General features: G+C 44.7%; 2 protein-coding genes across 2 annotated transcripts; both read left to right on the top strand.

The window, feature by feature from the left end:
* Positions 1-2535: 2535 nt before the first annotated feature.
* Positions 2536-3432, top strand: LOC136996653 (olfactory receptor 12D1-like; the record flags this gene model as incomplete). The annotated part of the gene is made up of 1 exon (XM_067317542.1): positions 2536-3432. A coding segment is annotated over exon 1 (897 nt), but the record flags the coding sequence as incomplete, so codon positions are not given.
* A 12087-nt stretch (positions 3433-15519) lies between these two features.
* LOC136996646 (olfactory receptor 4E1-like) lies at positions 15520-16798 on the top strand. The gene is made up of 2 exons (XM_067317534.1): positions 15520-15531; positions 15875-16798. The coding sequence occupies exons 1-2, from the start codon at positions 15520-15522 to the stop codon at positions 16796-16798; spliced, it is 936 nt and encodes a 311-aa protein (XP_067173635.1).
* The last annotated feature ends 3132 nt before the right edge of the window (positions 16799-19930 follow it).

A 19930-nucleotide genomic window follows, 5' to 3' on the forward strand; every position in this document is an offset into this window, starting at 1 on the left:
CTACTGGTGACTTTTCTGCCTGACACTACTCCTTTAATTACTCACTCTGTCTCTCTCTTTTCTCTTCTCTCTCTCTCTCTCTCTCTCTCTTCTCTAAGACAAGAAAGGGCATACAAGTCATGGGGAGGATTCTTGTGTGTAGTGAGAACGCCTGCGGAAGATCTGGCGAGGAGCCAGTGACTGGCAGTGTGTGTGGTAGCAGGCCCAAGTGTGGAACCACACACTGACCAAATTCCCATCATGGCCAGGCATGCATATTCCATTTTGTCAACAACGTCTAGCTGCTTCCCGGGCAGGAGCTACTCAAGGTTAGCACGGCTAAGATAATGAAATAGTTCTAGTAGATTTAAGGAGCCCTTAGGAACGAGTCGAGTCCCGCCTGGACATCTGACTCCTGCATCTGACTCATGACTCCAGCAGCCTCCCACTGGCAACCCCTCCTCGCAGTTCCTGGGGCTCCCCATGCAGCTTGTAGTGTAAGTAAAAGTCCTTTATGAAACCTATCCTGTTTAACCCCTTATGAACCTTGAGTGTCTCTTTCCACCAGTATCTGACCCTCTCTTGCCTGCCTTGCAGTCACATTGTGATATCCAGGAAGCCTTAATGCAGTCTCAGTGGATATGGATGCTCATATCAATGTAACAGCACTGTTGTCCATGGAAGCATTCACAGGTGACTGGCAGGATGGTATTCCAGGCACTGAGGTCTTGTTGCACTGTGCCATTGTGAGAATGGAAAAACTTCACCACATGAAGATGCTCGCTTACAGGCACTTATGTGCAGTAGGAGTCAGGGGCTGTAAACACCTTTGGCATCCTGAGGGCATTGGTGGTTGTCAAGCTGAATTACACTCAGGTGCTAGGACCTCTGAAACAACACTGCATTCCTACTTCTAGAGCTGATTTGAGTTTCTGAATGATTCTAATAAATTCCTGTTTGCCTTCACGCGTATCATATCCATTCGTACCACAGACTAGCAACAAGTGCCTGTCTTATAACTAAAATATTCACACATAAATAGTCTCATGTATGTTATCAGAGGTTGTCTGCTGAAGTTTTGAATGAGAAACTACAGAGAAATGCTTAGATATCACCAGAGTAATCCTAAAACCTTTTTGTAGCCTTAATCATCTTAGCTATCCTGTGCACAGAACAGCACTGAGAACAATGGTTCCAGTACAAGTGTTCAGGTAATGGACTGAGTCATGGGTATGAGATCTTATATCAGCTTCATCTCTGAAGCATACATATTCTGAAAACACTCCCTGAATGCATGTGTCTACCATTGCATTATCGGGTGCTATTTTAGGTATTTGAGGTCTTAAAAAAAAAAAATCATAGTTTGTTATCTCCATCTTTAGAAGCTAAAAATACATAAATAAATACATAAAATAAGGACTATAAAGGGGGCAAAAGTTGTTAAGTCAGAGACAGAGGTGAACTGTGTAGTTGTGTCAGGTCCAATGAAGCCATGATACCTACTCAACTTATTTTACTTGGGAATTTCAAAAAGATGTAACCAACTTGTTGGAAATTCCCCATTAAAACTGTTAGTCTTCCTGAGAATTAGGTGTTATAGCCTTGCACATTTCAATTTCATTTTTTTTGATTCGACACCTTCCTCCTGCTTATGAGAGCTTGCTGTACAAATAATCATTACTAATATTAACAGGATGTGGCTAGAAGAAGAGGAAAACTAACTGTTATTTTATCAGTGATCAGTTCAACTCCCCACAACATCATTAGATTTCTGTGTCCCTAAAACACTATGCCTTGATGTTTTCTGAACTGAAGTCCCGTAAGATTCAGAGGCTTGATCCCAAGAGGAGTTATCAGAGAGACAGAAATTTTCCTTTGCTGGAAATAAATGTGATTGTTTCAGTGGCAGAGAGTACTCTATAAAGGTTTTCTGACTCCACTGAACAGCTCTTCAGAACTAATCCTCTTTGAAAGCAGTGTATTATATGTGATCTACTATACTACCATAGTTCTTTCAGTTTTGGGAGAGATACAGTTTGTTCAGCTAGGAATAGGAATGAAGAAAACAATATTAGAGGACCCTTCTTTGATTTAAAAAAGGAAAACCTGCAGGATTTCAGAGTAATCTTCATGTAAACATTAGGTAACCAACCTTCCTTCCTTCCTCCCTTCCTTCCTTCTCTGTTCCTCCCTCCCTTCTTCCCTTCCCTTCTTCCTGCCTGCCTGCCTGCCTTTCTTTCTTCCTCATAATTTTCTTTGCTTGCTATTCTCAAACATGCCATTCCTTTCAGAGAGCTGGTACACAGGTGGCAGTTCCAGCATCAGTATTGACCACATAGGTTACAACAGTTCCAGTATTTGTTGAAACAACTGGGGTGGGAAATCAAGGAATTCTTTTGTTTCCCCTTCCAGACTCAGTATCTGATCTTTTCCATTTATGAGGCAGCATCAGCTGATGATGCATCTTATGGAAGAGGAGGCTGGGAAATGGATGCAGTAGCTCAGGACAGAAAGATAGCAAGTTACTGCTAAGTTATTTTCTCTTTCCCTGCAGGGATGGATAACCAGACAGAGGTGAGGAAGTTCATCCTCCTTGGCCTGACCAGCCTTCAAGGGCTACAGAAATTCCTATTCATGCTGTTCTTACTGCTGTACCTGTCTACCCTGCTGGGGAATATGGCAATCATGATTGTAGTGGCATGTGAACCCCGGCTACACACCCCCATGTACTTTTTCCTCTTCAACCTCTCCTGCCTAGATATTTTCTACTCCACAGTTGCCGTGCCCAAGATGCTGGCTGGTCTCCTCTCGGGGCACCAGGGCATTTCTTACACTGGCTGCCTAAGCCAGCTCCACTTCTTCTACTTCCTGGGAAGCAGCGAAGGTTTGCTTCTGGCTGTCATGGCCTATGACCGCTTTGTGGCCATCTGCTACCCCCTGCGCTACACCCTGATCATGAGCCCACGGGCCTGCCTGCTGCTGGCTGTAGGCACTTGGACTATTGGCTTCCTTCATGCTCTGATGCACACAGTCATGACCTCCTGGCTCCATTTCTGTGGCCCCAACCACATCCAGTACTACTTCTGTGAAATTAAGCCCCTGGTGAAACTGGCCTGCAACAGAAGCCAGCTCAACCTGAACCTTCTCAGCATCATCACAGGGAGTATTGTGATAGGCCCCTTTGTCTTCACACTCTTTTCTTACCTATACATTTTTTCCTTCCTCCGGCTGAAAGTCCAGTCCAAGGAGGGAAGGAGGAAAGCCTTCTCCACTTGCATCTCCCATCTCACAGTAGTGGCCTTACTCTATGTCCCTGTTATTTTTAACTATGTGCCACCTTCCTCAGGGAGTTCAGCCAGCTGGACAATGATAGCCACGCTTATGTATAATGTTGTCATGCCAGTCCTCAATCCTTTGATCTACACCCTGAGGAATGTGGAGGTGAAGCGTGCCCTAAAGAGAAGACTTTTCTCCAGAGAGTTACTAGCACAGAAAATGTTCTGCCTTGCAGCTTGTGTGGGGTAGTAGGCAATGGACAATGCAATGAGAGGAGCTTTTGGCTCAAGAATGTGTTGTGCAGAAACTTGTTTTTCACTGTCAATGGCCTGGGTCCCTTCAGAAATACCCTACATACTGGATATGGTCTCATCTCTCCTATCTTGGGCAGTAGCAGTGCTAAAAGATGAACACATATCGGTGGAACAGCCACTCCCATTCATCCAACCGGAAAAGAGAAGCAGCTCCAGAGAGTGATACTCAATAAAAACACCTTTATTCGAGTGATTTACCTGCAAAGTCACTTGATTTTTCTTTTTTCTCTTATTCTTTTAGGCAGCTGAATCCCACCCCCAGTCAGAGCTGTCAAGAGAAGTCAAGGCATGATTCATCTTATCCTAAAGCCCATAGACAGGGAGGGATTCATTTCTTTCCATGGGATTCAGTTGGCCACATACAGACATGTATGTCATGCCGCTTGAAATACTCCGGGTATCTCAGCTGGTGTCTCTCTGCTGCTCCAGAAAGGCATAAGTCTCCCATAGGCTCTATGCCAGATCGACCAGCCCTGTATGGATGTCAGATAACCTAGGGCCTCTGAGATGGTACTAGACACCTTTGCGTAGGCAACTTCATTTGCCAGTAACTCACACAATACATTGTGTCTCTTAATATGGGCGTTCTGTACAGGAGGACAATAATACGGGAGCAAGTTTTGCTCTCCACCAAACAATGCCTGCTGATCTCTTTTAGGGTCTCCCCTCTTCCTCTAGCCAGGAATTCCCTGGTAGCATTTACATTCGCTCATAATTACAACACAGTTACAAGCTTCCTATGGGGAATGCCCCTATGACTTTACTGCCCAGCATTACTGAGAGTGTCATTTCCAAAGCTTGAAATACCACAACCTTGACAATGTAGCTTGGTCCATTTCACAGATTCCTCCTTCCTCCAATTCTGTAGACTTGGGAAGATAACTTTTGGAGAGGGATCTCCCATTCTAAGACCACCTCGCCCTCTTCATGTGTGACTGGGATCACTTTGATCACTGTTTTATCTAAAACTGATGGTCTCCCATGTTTGCTGCACTCAACTGCCACCCACAGTCTCTCAAAATATTTATCAATACCTTCCTTTAGCTCTGCAGATCAAATAATACTATATTGGGAGTGGGTAGTTCTATGCAGCCTACCAGCCTGCACATCTGGGATCAAACCAGCCAGCTGAGTGATCCCTAAGCTACTGTCTTTAGTATTTGGGTAGAACATGGAACGACAGGTACAGGCAGGAAGATGTAACAAGCCTTTAGCTGCTGACTGAATACTCAGGTCAAGCCTGTGGAGGTACACCATGGTGCATTAGATAGATTGACTTTGTGACTGTTTAACCCTTCAAGATATTTACCTTCTGCAGTAGTATTAATGATGCCTTTCCAATCCACCTTAAACAGGACTCAAGTTTTTTCTTGCAGCTCGAGTCTTCATATCCCATTTGTGAGTGCTGTAAGATCTAGGTGGAGAGACAAGAGTGAGTGGGCCCAGAAACTGGAGTCAGACCTCAGGTGATACTGGCTCTTGTGTCTGTGGTGCCAGTAACTGGGGCAAGAGAGGGTCCTAGCATCAGTCACCGGAGCAGGACCATAGGTTGTTGGGCCAGTGTACTTGAATATCAGCTACTGAGGGGGGCCAGGGTGAGTGGAGTGAGGGTCTCAGTGTCAGCAGCTGGAGCAGGGATCACAGGTCATAGTGCCCGTGTACCTTGGCAATAGCTGTGTGGGGAGGGGGACAGAGTGCTTGCATTGTCCCTTAATCTGCTCTGTGTGTGTTTGTGTATGTGTGTGTATGTGTGTGTGTCTGAGATACACACTCAGCCTCACTACTGGTTGAATTTACAAGCAGGAGAGCAGCAGCTGTGCTTGGGCTGGAGAGGTCTGCCCTCAGTGAACCAGGCTGAGCTCCAGTGCCCAGGCAGGAATCCTTGGGTCCCAGAGCCCGCTGGAGGCAGCGCCTTTATAACATCCCTCAACAAAATTACAATTTTGTAAGGGGGTGGGGCACAGAAAGTTGACTTTTGCATTGGAGATACCATTATGTCAATATCTAAAGAACCACATGGCCAAGACACAGTTACTAGTTGAAGCAGCATTGTTCACTCATGCAAGCTTCATAATAAAATCCTTTGCCTATTTGCTAATCCTAATCACAAAGACCTTGCCAACAGGCAATAAGATTTTGCACCCGGTAGAAAACTAAACAATATAATTCTGAGTAATACAGCCAAAAACATTGATTTTTTCCTTCCCCACTCAGGAAACTGGCCAGCGTCTTGGGCATGACAGTGGAACATTGGCAGATTTCCCAAGCAGAAGTACATGGGTTATGAAAGTGCTAATCAGCCACAAACAGCACAATGATGAGGATGTTCCCAGACATGGTCACAATGTAAATCATGAGGAAACTAGAAAGACAGGTATTGACATTTGTAAAGGTTTCCAAATGCCAGTAGGATGATTTTCCTGACCTGGTTTTAATGTCCTCATTCATTTTTTGTCATGAATTGCACCAAGAAAAATGAAAAACAGATTAAAAATCAGGAAAAAAGCATTAGTGGGAGTAGTTCTACATGTATTCTGTGTTTGAAACACACTGTAGTGTGTTCCATTCAGTGAAGATCAAAACTAAAGAGGACTCATTTTAAAAGAGGTATTTGATGGGGGTGACGGAAGAGTGTGAATTGTCCTCAAGGTGTTTCTCCTTTTGCACTTACTGCAGGAAGGGTTTTTATGATTTAGGTTCAGAAGAGCAGACCCTCACTCCAGCAGGAGTCAGGAGACTGACTCCTGAAGGATCCATCTCCCTTACCTTCAGACATCTCCAATACAGACATCCACAGCTGGTGTTGTTGTTTCAGGTTCATTTTACAAATGAAAGAGGACTTGCCGCCTGCCTAGACACACTTTTCTTGTGACACCTGAGATGCCATACACTATCTCCAGGGGCTGGTAAGTACAACACAAGGCAGACCCTTGGCTTGTGGAGCAGAAAGTGGAGGTTAGACAGAAGACCTGGGGGCCTCCCTGATGGTGCAAGATTCCTATGTGTGGACAAATAGATTGAGCCATAGATTTCCATGTACTGTAACAGGAGCTTTGGAGGGATAGCTCACATGTGCACACATATCCTGTAGACACAGAAATGCAGATAGGTGAACCTGGTTGTAAAGCCCACCCCTACCTCAGGAGATGAATCACACCTGAGATATGACCAATTCTATCCATTACCTGCACAAAGGCAATACAAGTTTTGGTATAGATATCTATACACTAGAAATCTGATTTGGGATGGATAAATCTCCCATCAAAGGCTGGAGAAAATAAATACCTTCCTCCTTTTTAGCATTTATCTACCACATAACTTACATTACAGCAGTGTTAACACTTCGGTGTGCTACACACAAAATAGTAGAAGATGTTATTGATTCAAAGAATTTGCAATCTTAGAGTCATAGGATAATTGGAAGAGACCCCCAGAGGTCATCTGGTCTAAACCCCTCCTCAAAGCAGGTCTAAGAAGATGAAATTGTTAGGGATTTGTCTGGTTAAGTCTTGAACACCTCCGAGGATGGAGATTCCATGACCTTTCTGGGGAACTTCTTCCAGTATCTGACCACTCTCATTGTAGATAATAAGAACAATAATACCAAATTAAATAAAAACATACATCTAATAAGAATTTTCTATATTCCATCTTGTGTCCCTTACCTCTTGTGCTATCACCGTGCAGATCTGAGATGAGCCTGGCTTTGTCTTCTCTGTATCTGCTGATCAGGTAGTTGTAGAGAGGAAAAAAGGTGTCGCGTTAGCCTTCTCCTCCTAAGGCTGACCAAGCCCAGTTTCCTCACCATCTCCTTGTACATCATGTGCTCAAGTCCCCTGAGCATCTTGAGAGCCTCCACTGGACTTGCTCCAGTATGTCAATGTCCTTCATGTACTGGGGAGTCCAAAACTGGACACAATGCTCTAGAGGTATCCTCACAAGCACTAAAGAGAGGGTAAGGATCACTTCCCTCTGGGCCTGCTGGCTGCACTCTTACTAATACACCCAAGGTGTGGTTGGCCTTCATTTGCTGCAGTGACACACTGCAGACTCGTTTTCAAGCTCTTGTCTTTCAGAATCCCCAGATCTTTCTCTGCAGACCTGCTTGCTAGATAGTTGGACACAGCCTGCACTGTTGCATGGGGTTATTCCACCCAGATTTGAGCCATAGTATTTGCTTTTCCTTCATTTCAGGAGGTTCCTGTTAGCCCATTTCTCCAGCCTGTCAAGGCCCTCTGAATAGCAGCCATGCCCTCCAGTGTATCAGGTCCAACAAAGCATCTCTCCTAGTCAGTTCATCAATCAGCTTCACCAAGAAATTATCTTCTGTGAATTCCAGAAATCTGCTCAGTTCCTTGTGCCCAGCTGCGCTGCCCTTCCAGCAGACATCGGGGTGGTTTGAGTCACCTGTGAGTACCAGGGGCTGTAACTGTGAGGCTTTCTCCTGCTACAGGATCATCTTATGTCTGTGTCCCCCACCGCAGCACCTTTGTGAGTTGGTCCAGAGATTCCCACGTCCCTGGCTCTGCACTCTGTGAGCGGTTTCCTGGTTGCATGGCTGCCATGGACTTGATTGATGCCAAGAGCCCTACAACACTCCCCTGGAAGACAAAAAACAAGGAACATAATTGCACGCTAACTGGGCCAAGTATGACACCTACAGACCATGGCTTTGTTCTCACCACACACAGCCTCAGAACCAAGAGCCCTGCACCACCAGAGCTCTGCCAAGCCCCACAGCCTGCCGCCCTGAATCACCCAGGCTCCAGGACTGTAACTCTGCCTCTGCCTCACTCACTGCCCTACTCCCTCCAAAACACTATGAGTGACTTTACAGATGTCTTTGACAAGAAGGTGGAAGAAATGCTACCACTCTATGACACATATGACTGCCACATTGACCTGATCCCAAGAAAGGAGATGCCTTGCCACCCTGAATTAGCAGCCCATCAAAGGATACCTTGAGGACAATCTGGCACAGTGATTTATCTACCTCTCCTAGTGGCTCCTCATGCCAGAGGAGGGGAGGAAGACTACGGCCCTATATAGATTACAAGAGGCTTAACAATATCATGGCGAAGAACTGGCACCCCCTGCTCCTCACCCCAGAGCTATTAACAATCCTCAGAGGTCTCTGCTTGCTTTTGAACTTCGTTCAGTTTCTGCCACTTAGCAGCTGCTCAGGTCTCGTCCCATCTAGGGTCAGGAAAAGTGAGTGGCCTTTTCTAATCATTCCATAGGTAAAGCCTATTCAATCAGTGTATCCATTGCTAAGTCTGTATCGTTCTGTCTATGGCAATTAATGTGATAATGTAGCTCAAGCAAATGGCCCAGACCAGCTGAGCTGTGGTTCAGTCTCAGGATATGGGAAGCAATACACAAACTCCTCAACTTGTAAATTACACATCTACAGTTTAATTGTAAAAAATAAAAAATAAAAATCCTACTATGTAACTTAAATGACTACCACAGTATAAGCACTTTTTAAGATACACTCAACATACGGCAGTAATTGTGAAGCTACAAACATTTATACATTCAACACACAATAGCAGTTTGACAGTACTGATCAGCCTGTTCCTACTGTCTATGTACTAAAAACATGTGACCTGAGAGTAGTCACATGTTGCAGCTTTCTGGCATGGGTGTGGAAGCTCCTCTGCAATGTCTTGCAGCAGTTTGGAAGTCAACCAGGAGGGCTGAGCAGCAGTCAACTACCTTCCAATCCTCTCCCACACAGATTTTGCAGTTGGAGGCTTTATTATGAGTGAGTCATTCTGGAGCATTTGTTCCTTTGTCAGAGGTGGGATGTCTCCAGCTGCAGCTACTCTGTTTCTGGCTGGCTGTCATTCTCACTGTGGCTCTTTTGGACACTGCTGAGTGCTTATGTTTCCACTTGTGCACAAATCACCAACCACAGGCAATATGATCTTGCATGTATTGAAATTCAAGGTCATCTCCCACAGCTTCCTGTGTTGAGCTTAGACCTGACTCATCACCTTGCCTGGTCTGATGATTATCGGACTGCTGACAGAACCCACTGCTATCCCCAACTGAGATCTGCTTGGGTGTTGCGGGTCTGTGCTCTATTGGTGCAGGTGCTGCCCATGCTATGGCCACCCTGGGCTCCCAGCTCACCTTTGCTTGTGGAGCAGCCCCGCTTGCTGCTTTCTGACATGTTCTTAGGAAAGAGCCCGTGACTTTAGTAACTCTCCCAAGCAGTCACTCAGGTGTTGGAGGGACTGTCACAGGATGTGTGCCTGTGTCTGTAAGAACTTGAATATCTCAGTAATGGTCTCTGTGCTTCACTTTAAAAGTCCCGGTTCCCGAAAGTTGAGAGGAACTGTTCTGAGTGATTGCACTTAGGCTGAAACAAGAACTTATGCATTTGGGGAGGAACACAGGACTGCAACTCTAAAAGAAAGAAAGATAGCAAGATTTTTCTTATGCTTCTCTATGGGGGGAAGTCTGGCTTAATTACTTGGGAGAAGAATATCTGGCTGAATTCACTACTCATAACACCATTTACACAATATCTTGAGTTTGCATTTGCTACAGTCTGGCCTGAAAGCTCTGTATTGACAGTCTCTTAATCCAGGTCAACAGTTGCTCACTGCATAAGAAGTAGCAAAGAGAAGAGATTCCAGAACTCCAAAGCAGGGCAGAATTAGTAAGAGTACCGAATTATTTTTCATGCTCTTCCCAGAGAAGACTCATATGTAGCTAGATGCATTTGTAGAGAGAATTTCAAATATTCTTTGGGTGCTGTTTTCACAGGTATTTTTATAAAGGAAATATGATGCAGTGTATTTTTTCAATTTTACTATTCCGCCTGTCAGCCCAAAGTAATTCAGCCTAACACCACCAACAAGATTGCAAATATCCCACTTTATTAATAGAATACTGACTCTTAGCTGGTTTCATTATAAATGTATCACCTACTCTGATCTTCTAGTGAACACAGGGCTGAATTCAACTTGTATTGCAAATCAAGCAGGTTTTTCAAGAAGAATATTCAGTCCTGTCATTTGGGTTTCTTTATTATTATTAATAACAATAATAATAATAATAATAATTTTCTTGTGCCATTTCTCAGCGATGGATTATCCATCGCTGCCTTTTGTAAACTACTCCAGCTGACAATTAGTCTATTGAAAATACTCTGTAACCACTGCTGCCTCACGGACCAGGTGAATACCTTTGCTACATCAAAAAGCCTCCTGGTCTCCCTGAAGGCAAACAGAGGCTTTGATCAACCTATTCCTATACTTTTTTTTTGGTAAATAAATAAATAAATAAATAAATAAATAAATGAAAATAACTAGATTGATTTCCTTAAGTCTTACTAGCAGGTATGTCCTATCAAAAAGGAAAGTTTACTATAAGAAATGTAACTCTTTATTTTATAACTTCGGGCTTTTATGTGGAAAAGAGTAAGGGTTTCTTATGTAGTAGGCTACAAAACAACACTGACAACTAAACCTGGCTCCTGAATTAATAGCCTTTGCTATAGAGTTATGGAGTTCACTAACACAAGACAGCTCTATGACCAAAAATGTAGCAGGATTCCAAGAAGGACTCAGCATGTCCAGGGTAAAGGAAAGTAAAAAGGCTGGGCTTTAAGAGCCAATATAAATGTGCTGGTTACTTCAGCTGATGATCTCAGTGTCTTTTCACAGTTAGTGAGTCTACAGAGAGGTATAAATTGGGAGGCATAAATCCCACTCAGCAGGTCTCTCCATCCCTTTATTTTCTAATTTCTGGTAGCAATATGGGAGGATCAAAATAGATCTCAAGGACTAACACCCTCACCCTCACCCCCTGGGGGAAAAAAAAAAAAAAGAAAGAAAAAAGAAAAGATGTTTCTGTGAAAAATTTCCTTCCCTCTGTCATGACCAAAAACATGGCAGAAATGACACTGAAGCAGACCACAGTGAGAGAGTTCATCCTTCGGGGACTTCGCTCCAGCTTAGAGGCACAAATGATCCTCTCTGTGGTGTTTCTGCCCCTCCACCTCATGACTCTGCCTGCCAACCTCCTTGTAATGCTGTCCGTTGACCATCACTGATACTTTCTCATAGCCACATGCCTCTTCCTCAGCAACCCTTTTTTCCCCCAGATCCACCATTTGTCTGTTACAGAGCCTGAAATGTTGGGTGACCTCTTCTGTGCAGAGAAGATCATCTCTTTGGAAAGATGTGTGGCCCGGATGTTCTTCCTTCATCTCTGTCTGTACAGAGATCTGCCTCCTCACTGCAACAGCCTATGACTGCTACAGGGCCATCTGCAACCCCATGCACTATCATCTCACACTCATGCAAGAGTACGCCTACAGCTGGCTGGGGCTGTGTGTGTGGGGACAGGGATCCCCTGTGGCCTGACTGGAATTATGATCAAGCTGCCCTACTTCACAAAATTTGACAGCTTGGTCTGTGATGTGCTGCCAGTGATCAAGGCGGCTTGCACGAATGCCTACATTATTGAGATGCTGAAAATCTCCAGCTCTGGGCTCATCTAGGCTTGCTTCATGGTCCCATTGGCCTCTTATGGCATCCTCCCAGTCTTGCTAAAGAAACATCTGTGCAAAGGTGTGCACAAGGCCCTCAGTGCTTCTGCCATCGGGCTCATGGTTGTAATGCTCTTCCTGGGATACTGCATCTTCATTTACTCCTGCCCTTGCACCAGCTTCGCTGAGGGCACTGTGATATCAGCCTTCTTAAAACAGCCTTCACCTCCTGCTAAATCGCATAATCTGCATCCTGGGAAATGAGTACATGAGGTGGGCACTCCCCAAGCTATTTGGGAGAAAAGTAGCCACAGAGGAGAAATAAAAGCTAGAGCAAAAGCAGCTGCACTTTCCAGGGTCAGCTGCTGTTTTTTTCAGCTTTATCAGCAATAGGCGAATTTCATTGTGACAAATCAGCTTCTAACCTCTTTCTGTGCAGATAATCCTGGCACTTCACTTTGTAACTTTTAGGCCATGCTTATCAGCCTGTGTTTGAACTCTCTTGCCTCACCGGGAAACGTAAAAAAAGGGGGGTTTCTTCCAAGATTAAGTTACCATACAAAAGACATCACTTTCTACCTTTTTTTTTTTTTTTTGGAAGTGTATTCAAAGCAATGTGCAAGTTTTCATTTTGAGATAAGATTTTAGGAAGCTGAGGCTTGGTTAATTCCTTTGCTTGATTTTCCCCCTTTTCCCCACACTGTTCTCAAGCTGTTCTAAACATCCATAGCTCTTACTGACAGAGCAGCTAAAGATGCAAATGAAGAACTGGAGAAAATAATCCTGCCCATACTTGACTTTTTGTCACTGTTGCAAGGAGATAAGAAACATAATGCTTGAATGCCATTCATTAGGCATATTGTTTATTAATATTTCTCTCTTTTTAAGGAAAATCCCTTAAGATGAACGCCTGAAGCTGCAATCCTTTGTCAGTTCTCCATCAGTGCTTTTGATCACTCAGTTTGCACTCGTTGCAGTGTGCAGATTTTCAGCATGGCAGCTCTTATTCAGAGGCCTTCTTCCACACTGAGTTAGTGATCCCTTTCCTAAGTCCAAGTCATTTGGGCAGAGCTCATGGGCTGTATTCTGCTCTCCCAGTGCGTAAACTTGGTGTTAGTTCACCAAGAACACCTTTAAGAAGGCAAAGCGAGTTATGTGGCATGGGTGAACATTTGTTCTTTGTCTCCAGAGGCCATTGAAATGGACTTTGAACAATTGTGTGAGCTACTATAGCCACACAGGTTTTCTGGGTGACTAACTGGACCCACAGCTCTACTCCCAAGGGACTTATTAAATCTCTGCCAAAGCTTATACTGTCAACAACCTAGGATGATTTAACAAATCCCTTTGTGACTCTCTAGTAAGGCATGAATTTAACATTTCTTGAGTCCCAAATCTGTCTTTCAGACAAGCACACAGCCCAAGCTTTATCAGTTCTCTATGACTTCATCACAGCACAAAAGGTTCTGTATTTGGTGTTCAGAGTAATTGAGTAGCACATGCTCTTGCTCTCCAGAACTAGCTGTTACGGGGAAGGGTTGAAGGTGTAAGTCACCTCTGCATCCCTGTTTATCTTGTCAGTGTTGAGCTTCAACTTCTGATTTGGGGGCAGGTCTTCTTCGTATTGGCAGGAATGCTTTGTAAGTAGGCAGGAAGTTCAGTTTCTATTTTGATTTTTGCATTGTTCATGAAGTAACCAATCAAGATTTATTTTATTTTATTTTATTTATTTGCTTCTTTATTTGTTTGTTTGTTTATTAAGTAAAGGCTTGAACTAGTTAAATATCAGGACGATCTTCCAGTATGAGGGGACCATCTGCACAAGATAACTTGGGTATATTAGAGGGATCCCCCCCCTCAAAAAAAAAAAAAAAAAAAAATCCAAACCAAAGCAAACCCTGCCTGTTCAGTTGCAGGAATTATCAATTCCTCTGGCTAGCGGAATTTACGGATGCCAATCAAAAGGAAGACATTTGTTTATCCATCTCCATTTTTTAGACCAAAAATTGCTTTTTCTTTTATGGAGAAAAAACACTGGAATTCAACTCACAATCATTCTTTTTCCGGACACCGCTGGAAACTACATAAGTAAGCTCGGTTTTTCCTCCCTACTCTGTTTGCTTTTGGGTTTGTTGCAGGGAGAAGGGGCTGAGACATTGACTGGAAGGAGAACAACACTTCTGTTTGGTTGCTTTTCAGTCCTTTTTGCAAGACCTTGAGTACAGGAGGAAATCAGGCATCTGATTCTACCAGGTGTCTTTGGAGACATCAGTATCTGTCTCTCAGCAGACTCCAAATGAAGACAGGAGCCTCTGTGCAGGTCCTTGGCAGCTTTAAAGCCCTATGAAAATGTTAGTCGTGGGAGCTGTAACAGGCGAAAATACTAATGTAAATGTACATTTTACAGGCTTGTGGCTCCACTTGTAACAGCTGCAGACCACTTTGGGGGTATTCAGCCACTTCTGGAGCGTCCACATGCTGTTAGAAATGTAGCTATCGTTCAGGTGCTTGGTTAGCCCTGTTCTCAGAAGCTCAGCGTATCAGCAGCAAGGAAACCACAGAGACATTGATTTCCAAATACAAGAACCCTGGGTTCATACTCAGAGATGGCTTCATTTTCACAAAGTGGGGAACTTTGAGAAGTCCTGCCGTTTCCCACATCATTATTTCTGTTGTATGACTGCCTTGAACCATGCGCTGTAAACAAGCTTTCTCCTTTGTTGGACAGGGTTCGTATTCGATGTCCTCTCGTCTCACTCCTGTTCCAAAGACAAGATTTTGTGTTTGTGTATGTGTACTTTTGATTATTTTGCCAAAATTTTTAGATTTTCATTTCAAAATGAAAATAAAATCACAGGAACACTGGAATATGGAATGGGCAGAGATATTCAAGGTCACTGAATTTGTGACTGCAGGTGTTGCATTGCTTGATCCCTCATAAATACATCAGCTATCAAGCAGCTGAGGTTTCTGACTGGCTTCTGACTGAAAAGCAGGTGAATCTGTTCTCCCCAAGCAAGGTTGCAGCTGGGGAAGTGAATGCCACACTCAAATGAATTTGCAGACAGCTACCTAGCAGGAAAAGGTGGTGTCATACCGCATTTGGAGACTGTGCTGGGTATTCTTACTTTTGGGAGGAGGCTGGAAAACCAGGCAAGACTCAGCAAACAGCAGCAACAAGTATCTAAGGTCGTAAAAATGATCTTTTAGTGAAAGCCTAAATCCCCAGTCTATGAGATCTATGAAGAAGTTAGCAGTGACTTCCCTGAAGTCTATTCAGATGTCATCTCACTAAACTGCAATGCCCAACACAGAAGTCTTCCACTAATCATTTGGTTTCCTCTACAGTGAAGGAAGAGGAATAACTGCAGGCACAGATTCATCCGTTTTATGTCTGACAGTTGCAGACAGGTAGCTTAAACTAGACACTTGGAATCAGGAAAGATGGATCCTGAGGTACATTCTGCCAGGAGGCAAATCTTCCTGCAACCTGATAGCTCCTTAGTAAGTCAGAGAAGTAAGTCAGCTTGCATTGCATTGTCTGGAAACTGAAGAAATCCCACAGTCTCCTTTGGAAACTTGTTCCAGTACTCGCTTGTCCTTCAAGCTTGAATACTTCTGCTGATATTAGGCATCACCTTTTGGGTGAAACTGTTAGGCTGTTCTGTCTTTATTCCTCCATACAGCTCAAGTTTGTATGATTGTCATCATGTTCTGTCCTCTCATACCATAAATTTATTTCTCCTTTCACCGTGTCCTTTCTCCTAGGTGCAACGCAGCAGTAAACATGGTGTGGCAGAATCACACTAGAGTGAGTGAGTTCTTCCTCTTGGGCCTCACCACCAACCATGCTGTAGAGCTGGCCCTCTTCACCTTCTTCATGGTCGTCTATGTGCTGATTATTTTGGGCAACATTCTCATCATCTTCACGATTGCACATGACCAGCGTCTGCACAGTCCCATGTACTTCTTCCTCAGCAACCTCTCTGTCATTGACGTCTGCCACTCCTCAGTGGTGATGCCCAAGATGCTGGCTGACTTCCTGGTGGACAAGAAGAGCATCTCCTTTGAGGAGTGTGTGGCACAGATGTTCTTCCTCCACCTCTTTGCCTGCACAGAGATCTTTCTCCTCACCATCATGGCCTATGATCGCTGCATAGCTATCTGCAACCCCATGCATTATGGCACCATCATGAGCCGGAAGATGTGCCTCCAGCTGGCCACAGTCATGTGGATGGGAGGACTGATGCATTCTGTGTCCCTCACTGCCCTGACCCTCAGTCTCCCATACTGTGGTCCCAGTACCATTGATAACTTCTTTTGTGATGCCCCTTTGATCATTAAGTTGGCCTGCACAAACATCCATGTCTTAGAAATGCTCCTTGTCGCCACCTCAGGCCTCATCTCTGTGGTCTGCTTCCTGGTGCTGGTGACTTCCTATGTGGTCATTTTGGTCTCACTAAGGAACCATCTCTCGGAAGGGCAACACAAGGCATTATCTACCTGTGCTGCTCACCTGACAGTGGTGACATTTTTCCTGGGACACTGCATTTTCATCTATCTCAGGCCAGCCAAGAGTTTAGCTGCAGACAAAGTTGTGTCAGTTTTCTTCACGGCCATTACCCCTCTGATGAACCCCATTATCTATACCTTTAGGAATGAGGACATGAAAAATGCTTTGAGAAAGCTATGCAGGCGGCAGATTGATTCCCAAGACAAGTGACACTGTTGGGAGTGAACGGAAGGCTGCCAATCCCTGTGTGCTGTCTGTCCCTATCCCCTCCCTCCAGGGTATTCTCTGGGCATGTATCTTCAGATTTTGACTTCTCTGCACCCTTAGCACTGAGGTGAAATCAAACAATGGCACTGGCTCTCATCCACAACAAGTTCTTTGAGGGATGCTTTAAGCTCATTTGTCAGAGGACAAGTTTTGAAATAGAAATGCCAAGGACATTCTAGATTGCTGTGCTCTAAGGACCCAGCTCCTTTGGGCTCTTCATCTAAGCAGCCTAAGTGTATTTTGCAGGAACACTTCTTCCATTCTAAGGAAAATTATCCCTTCACCCTACGTACTCCTAGAAGAAGTTAATGCTTTAGCAAACACAAGACTACTCATTCGGTTTCCTCTTCTGGCCTGTGTAGTTAGGCTGAATTTGAGAGTTTCAAACTTGTCCTCATTCAGATAAGGATTTCATGGATGTACAGGTTTTGTGCAGACAGATATTTTTAGCCCAAACCCTACTGCCTCTCTTTCCCTGTATGCAGCAGGACAGATCTTTTCTTTCCTCAGGATGTTGCTAAATAAGCAGGTGAAGGCAGATCGGAGCTCTTTGCCCATTTTCAGCAGGGTGTCTGAATCAAATGATACTTTTAGCTTAGATACATCTACTTATCTATTTTCCATATGGCTGCGCAAATGTGTTAGCACGACTTTGGGTGCAGCTTATGATTTGGAACAAGGAGCGAGGAGAGATAGAAACTCCCAAGTCTCCACTGCCATCAGGGAAAAGAGCAGATAGATACATGCTATGCAGACAGATGATGGTACTGTAGCATCAGCTGAGGAAGCTCATAGTCCTTGTCCTCTGGCCCACAGGCATACTCCTCTCTGGGGCAAAAGCATTGCACATATTCCTCCTGTGACAAATTGCCAAGGACCATAGTGGGGTTTTGCTTGCATGCTTTTAGACTGAGGTAGCTGACCAATGTTAATGCTTAGCTCTTGCAAAACAGCCTCCTTCATCAAGAGACATAAGAAAACAAAGAATACTGCCCTCACAGCCAGTGGCTTTCCTTTGCTAGCCACAGGAAATCAGTGGGAAGAGAACCTGTCTGATGGGCAAATGACTAAAGTTCAGCAGTCTCCCACTGTTCCCCACTGCTCCTAATCTGTGGAATTTCGTCTTAGGCTAAAGAAAATACTGAGAGAGAATGGGGCATTATATCCTCCCGCAGCCAGATCTTTATGCAGTGCTGCACATTTAGAGGGCTCCTGAGAACCTCTTGGGTTATGCTGAAGGAGGTAAAGGGGCTTTTTTGTCTCTTGATCAAGAACAAAGCTCCAGCACAGATGCTTTTTACAGTGTCCAAAGGTACTTTGGAGGCCAGACTAGCTTCTGCCTGCTCCCAGCCCTTCTCAGCTGTATTTCTTGTAGCACATTAAAGCACTTTGCATGTGAGTGAGAGATTTCCCTTGCTCTGGTGCTGCTGTAAGTCTACACCACCTCACCCGAGAGCTGGAGCAATTCATGAGCCAGCTGTGCTGACCCCATACTTTCAAAGAGCTCACAGTCTACTTCTACGGGGTAGGGATTGGTCCCTGCCCTGCCACCATTTAATTCCCACTCTTCCTCTGCCTCCATCATACGAATTACAACTGGTTAGAATAGCTAGTTCCTCTAAGTCCTGCTGTAAATCTTTCACTAAGGTTTTTTTCTGCTTCATGAACAAGCAGTGTACATCCAAATTAACGACGGTCTGATGGGGGGATGCAAGCCTCAGTGTCTGCCTCTGCTGTCAGGAGGGCACATGTAATGATCTCGTTGCCAGCAGGAGGGCAGATACAAAGTCTGCACATGCTGCAGGTGGCTGCGTCCCTACCATGTCCATTATGGACACAACTGGCCTTTGAAAGCCGGCATGACCCAAGGAGGAGAAGCAGTCTAGGAACTCATCACGAGGTCAGCTCATGTCCATGGGCCCAAATCAGTCAGTGAAGCAGGCAAGCTCTAGGCCCAGGAGGGTAGGAGGGGTTCACAGGTGTCTGGGGATGGTGCTTGTTGTGGGAAGGGGTGTGTGCTCCATGCCTGCCCCATCTCCCCCAACTCCTTCCTCTACCCTTTGGATCCCTGCCCAGGGGGTTCTGGGATGGGGAGGAGAGTGCCACACACTGCCTCATTCTCCATGCAGTGGGGGCTACACCGCAGGCATCCCAGCAGCAGGGAGGGTGGGGACGGGCACAGCTCCAACCATCTACTCCACCATTGCCAAGCAATGGGGAACAGAGATGGCCCCCATGATGCCATATTCCTACAGTGGTCCTTTGCCTTTTTCAAAGCACGGTCTTTGGTCGCCAGTGCACAGGTTTTGATTTTCTCCAGGATCACCACACTGAAAGTGTTAAGTGCTCATCTGAGTGGTGGCAAACAAAGCACTACAGCAGATGAGGGCCCTTGCGGTTAAGGCACATTTCCACATTTAAGGTTAATTCCTTCTCATTTCTGCAATTCAGAGGTTTCAGGTTTGTGAACCAGAGAAGAGGACCAGGTTCACCTAATTATCATTGTTAATTTGATCCAGCACTGATTTCCAATTGTTTATGTACAGGTTTTGTGTGTCAGCGTTAGTGGCTAAGATGCCAGTTCTACATGTCCCCAGTGATTCTTTCCTTCTGCTCCAAGGACAGCTGTGGCAGAAACCTCCAGTGGCTCCTTCTAGCTGTGAAATGTGGCTGCGTTTAGAACCTCTTGATAGGAACGGGAAACATTTGATTTCCCGTGTACTAAGAAGGTGGCATTAAGCTTGAGCTCTGCAAGAAAGAGGTGTTCTAATCTGGAGTGCATGTTTATGACAAAGTCCTGCTTTCTGGGAACACACTTTCCTTCCTCTTTCTTTCCTTCCCATATATGTTGTTCCTTTGTCCATGTGAGATTCCCAGGCCATCCAGAACATCCACTGAAATACCAGAAAGAGAGGTCTTGGGAAACTGTGCTTTAAAGAGCCAAATGCCCCTACCTTGCTTCAGATGGAGAAGGGGGCCAAACCTCAACAAGATGAAAAGTCCTCTGAGCTTGTCACGCAGCCTGCATACCTGTTTTCAAGCTTGGGACAATTCATTTTCTGGAAACAGTTTCAA

Source organism: Apteryx mantelli, unplaced genomic scaffold (genome assembly GCF_036417845.1).
Source record: "Apteryx mantelli isolate bAptMan1 unplaced genomic scaffold, bAptMan1.hap1 HAP1_SCAFFOLD_63, whole genome shotgun sequence".
Lineage (NCBI taxonomy): Eukaryota > Metazoa > Chordata > Aves > Apterygiformes > Apterygidae > Apteryx > Apteryx mantelli.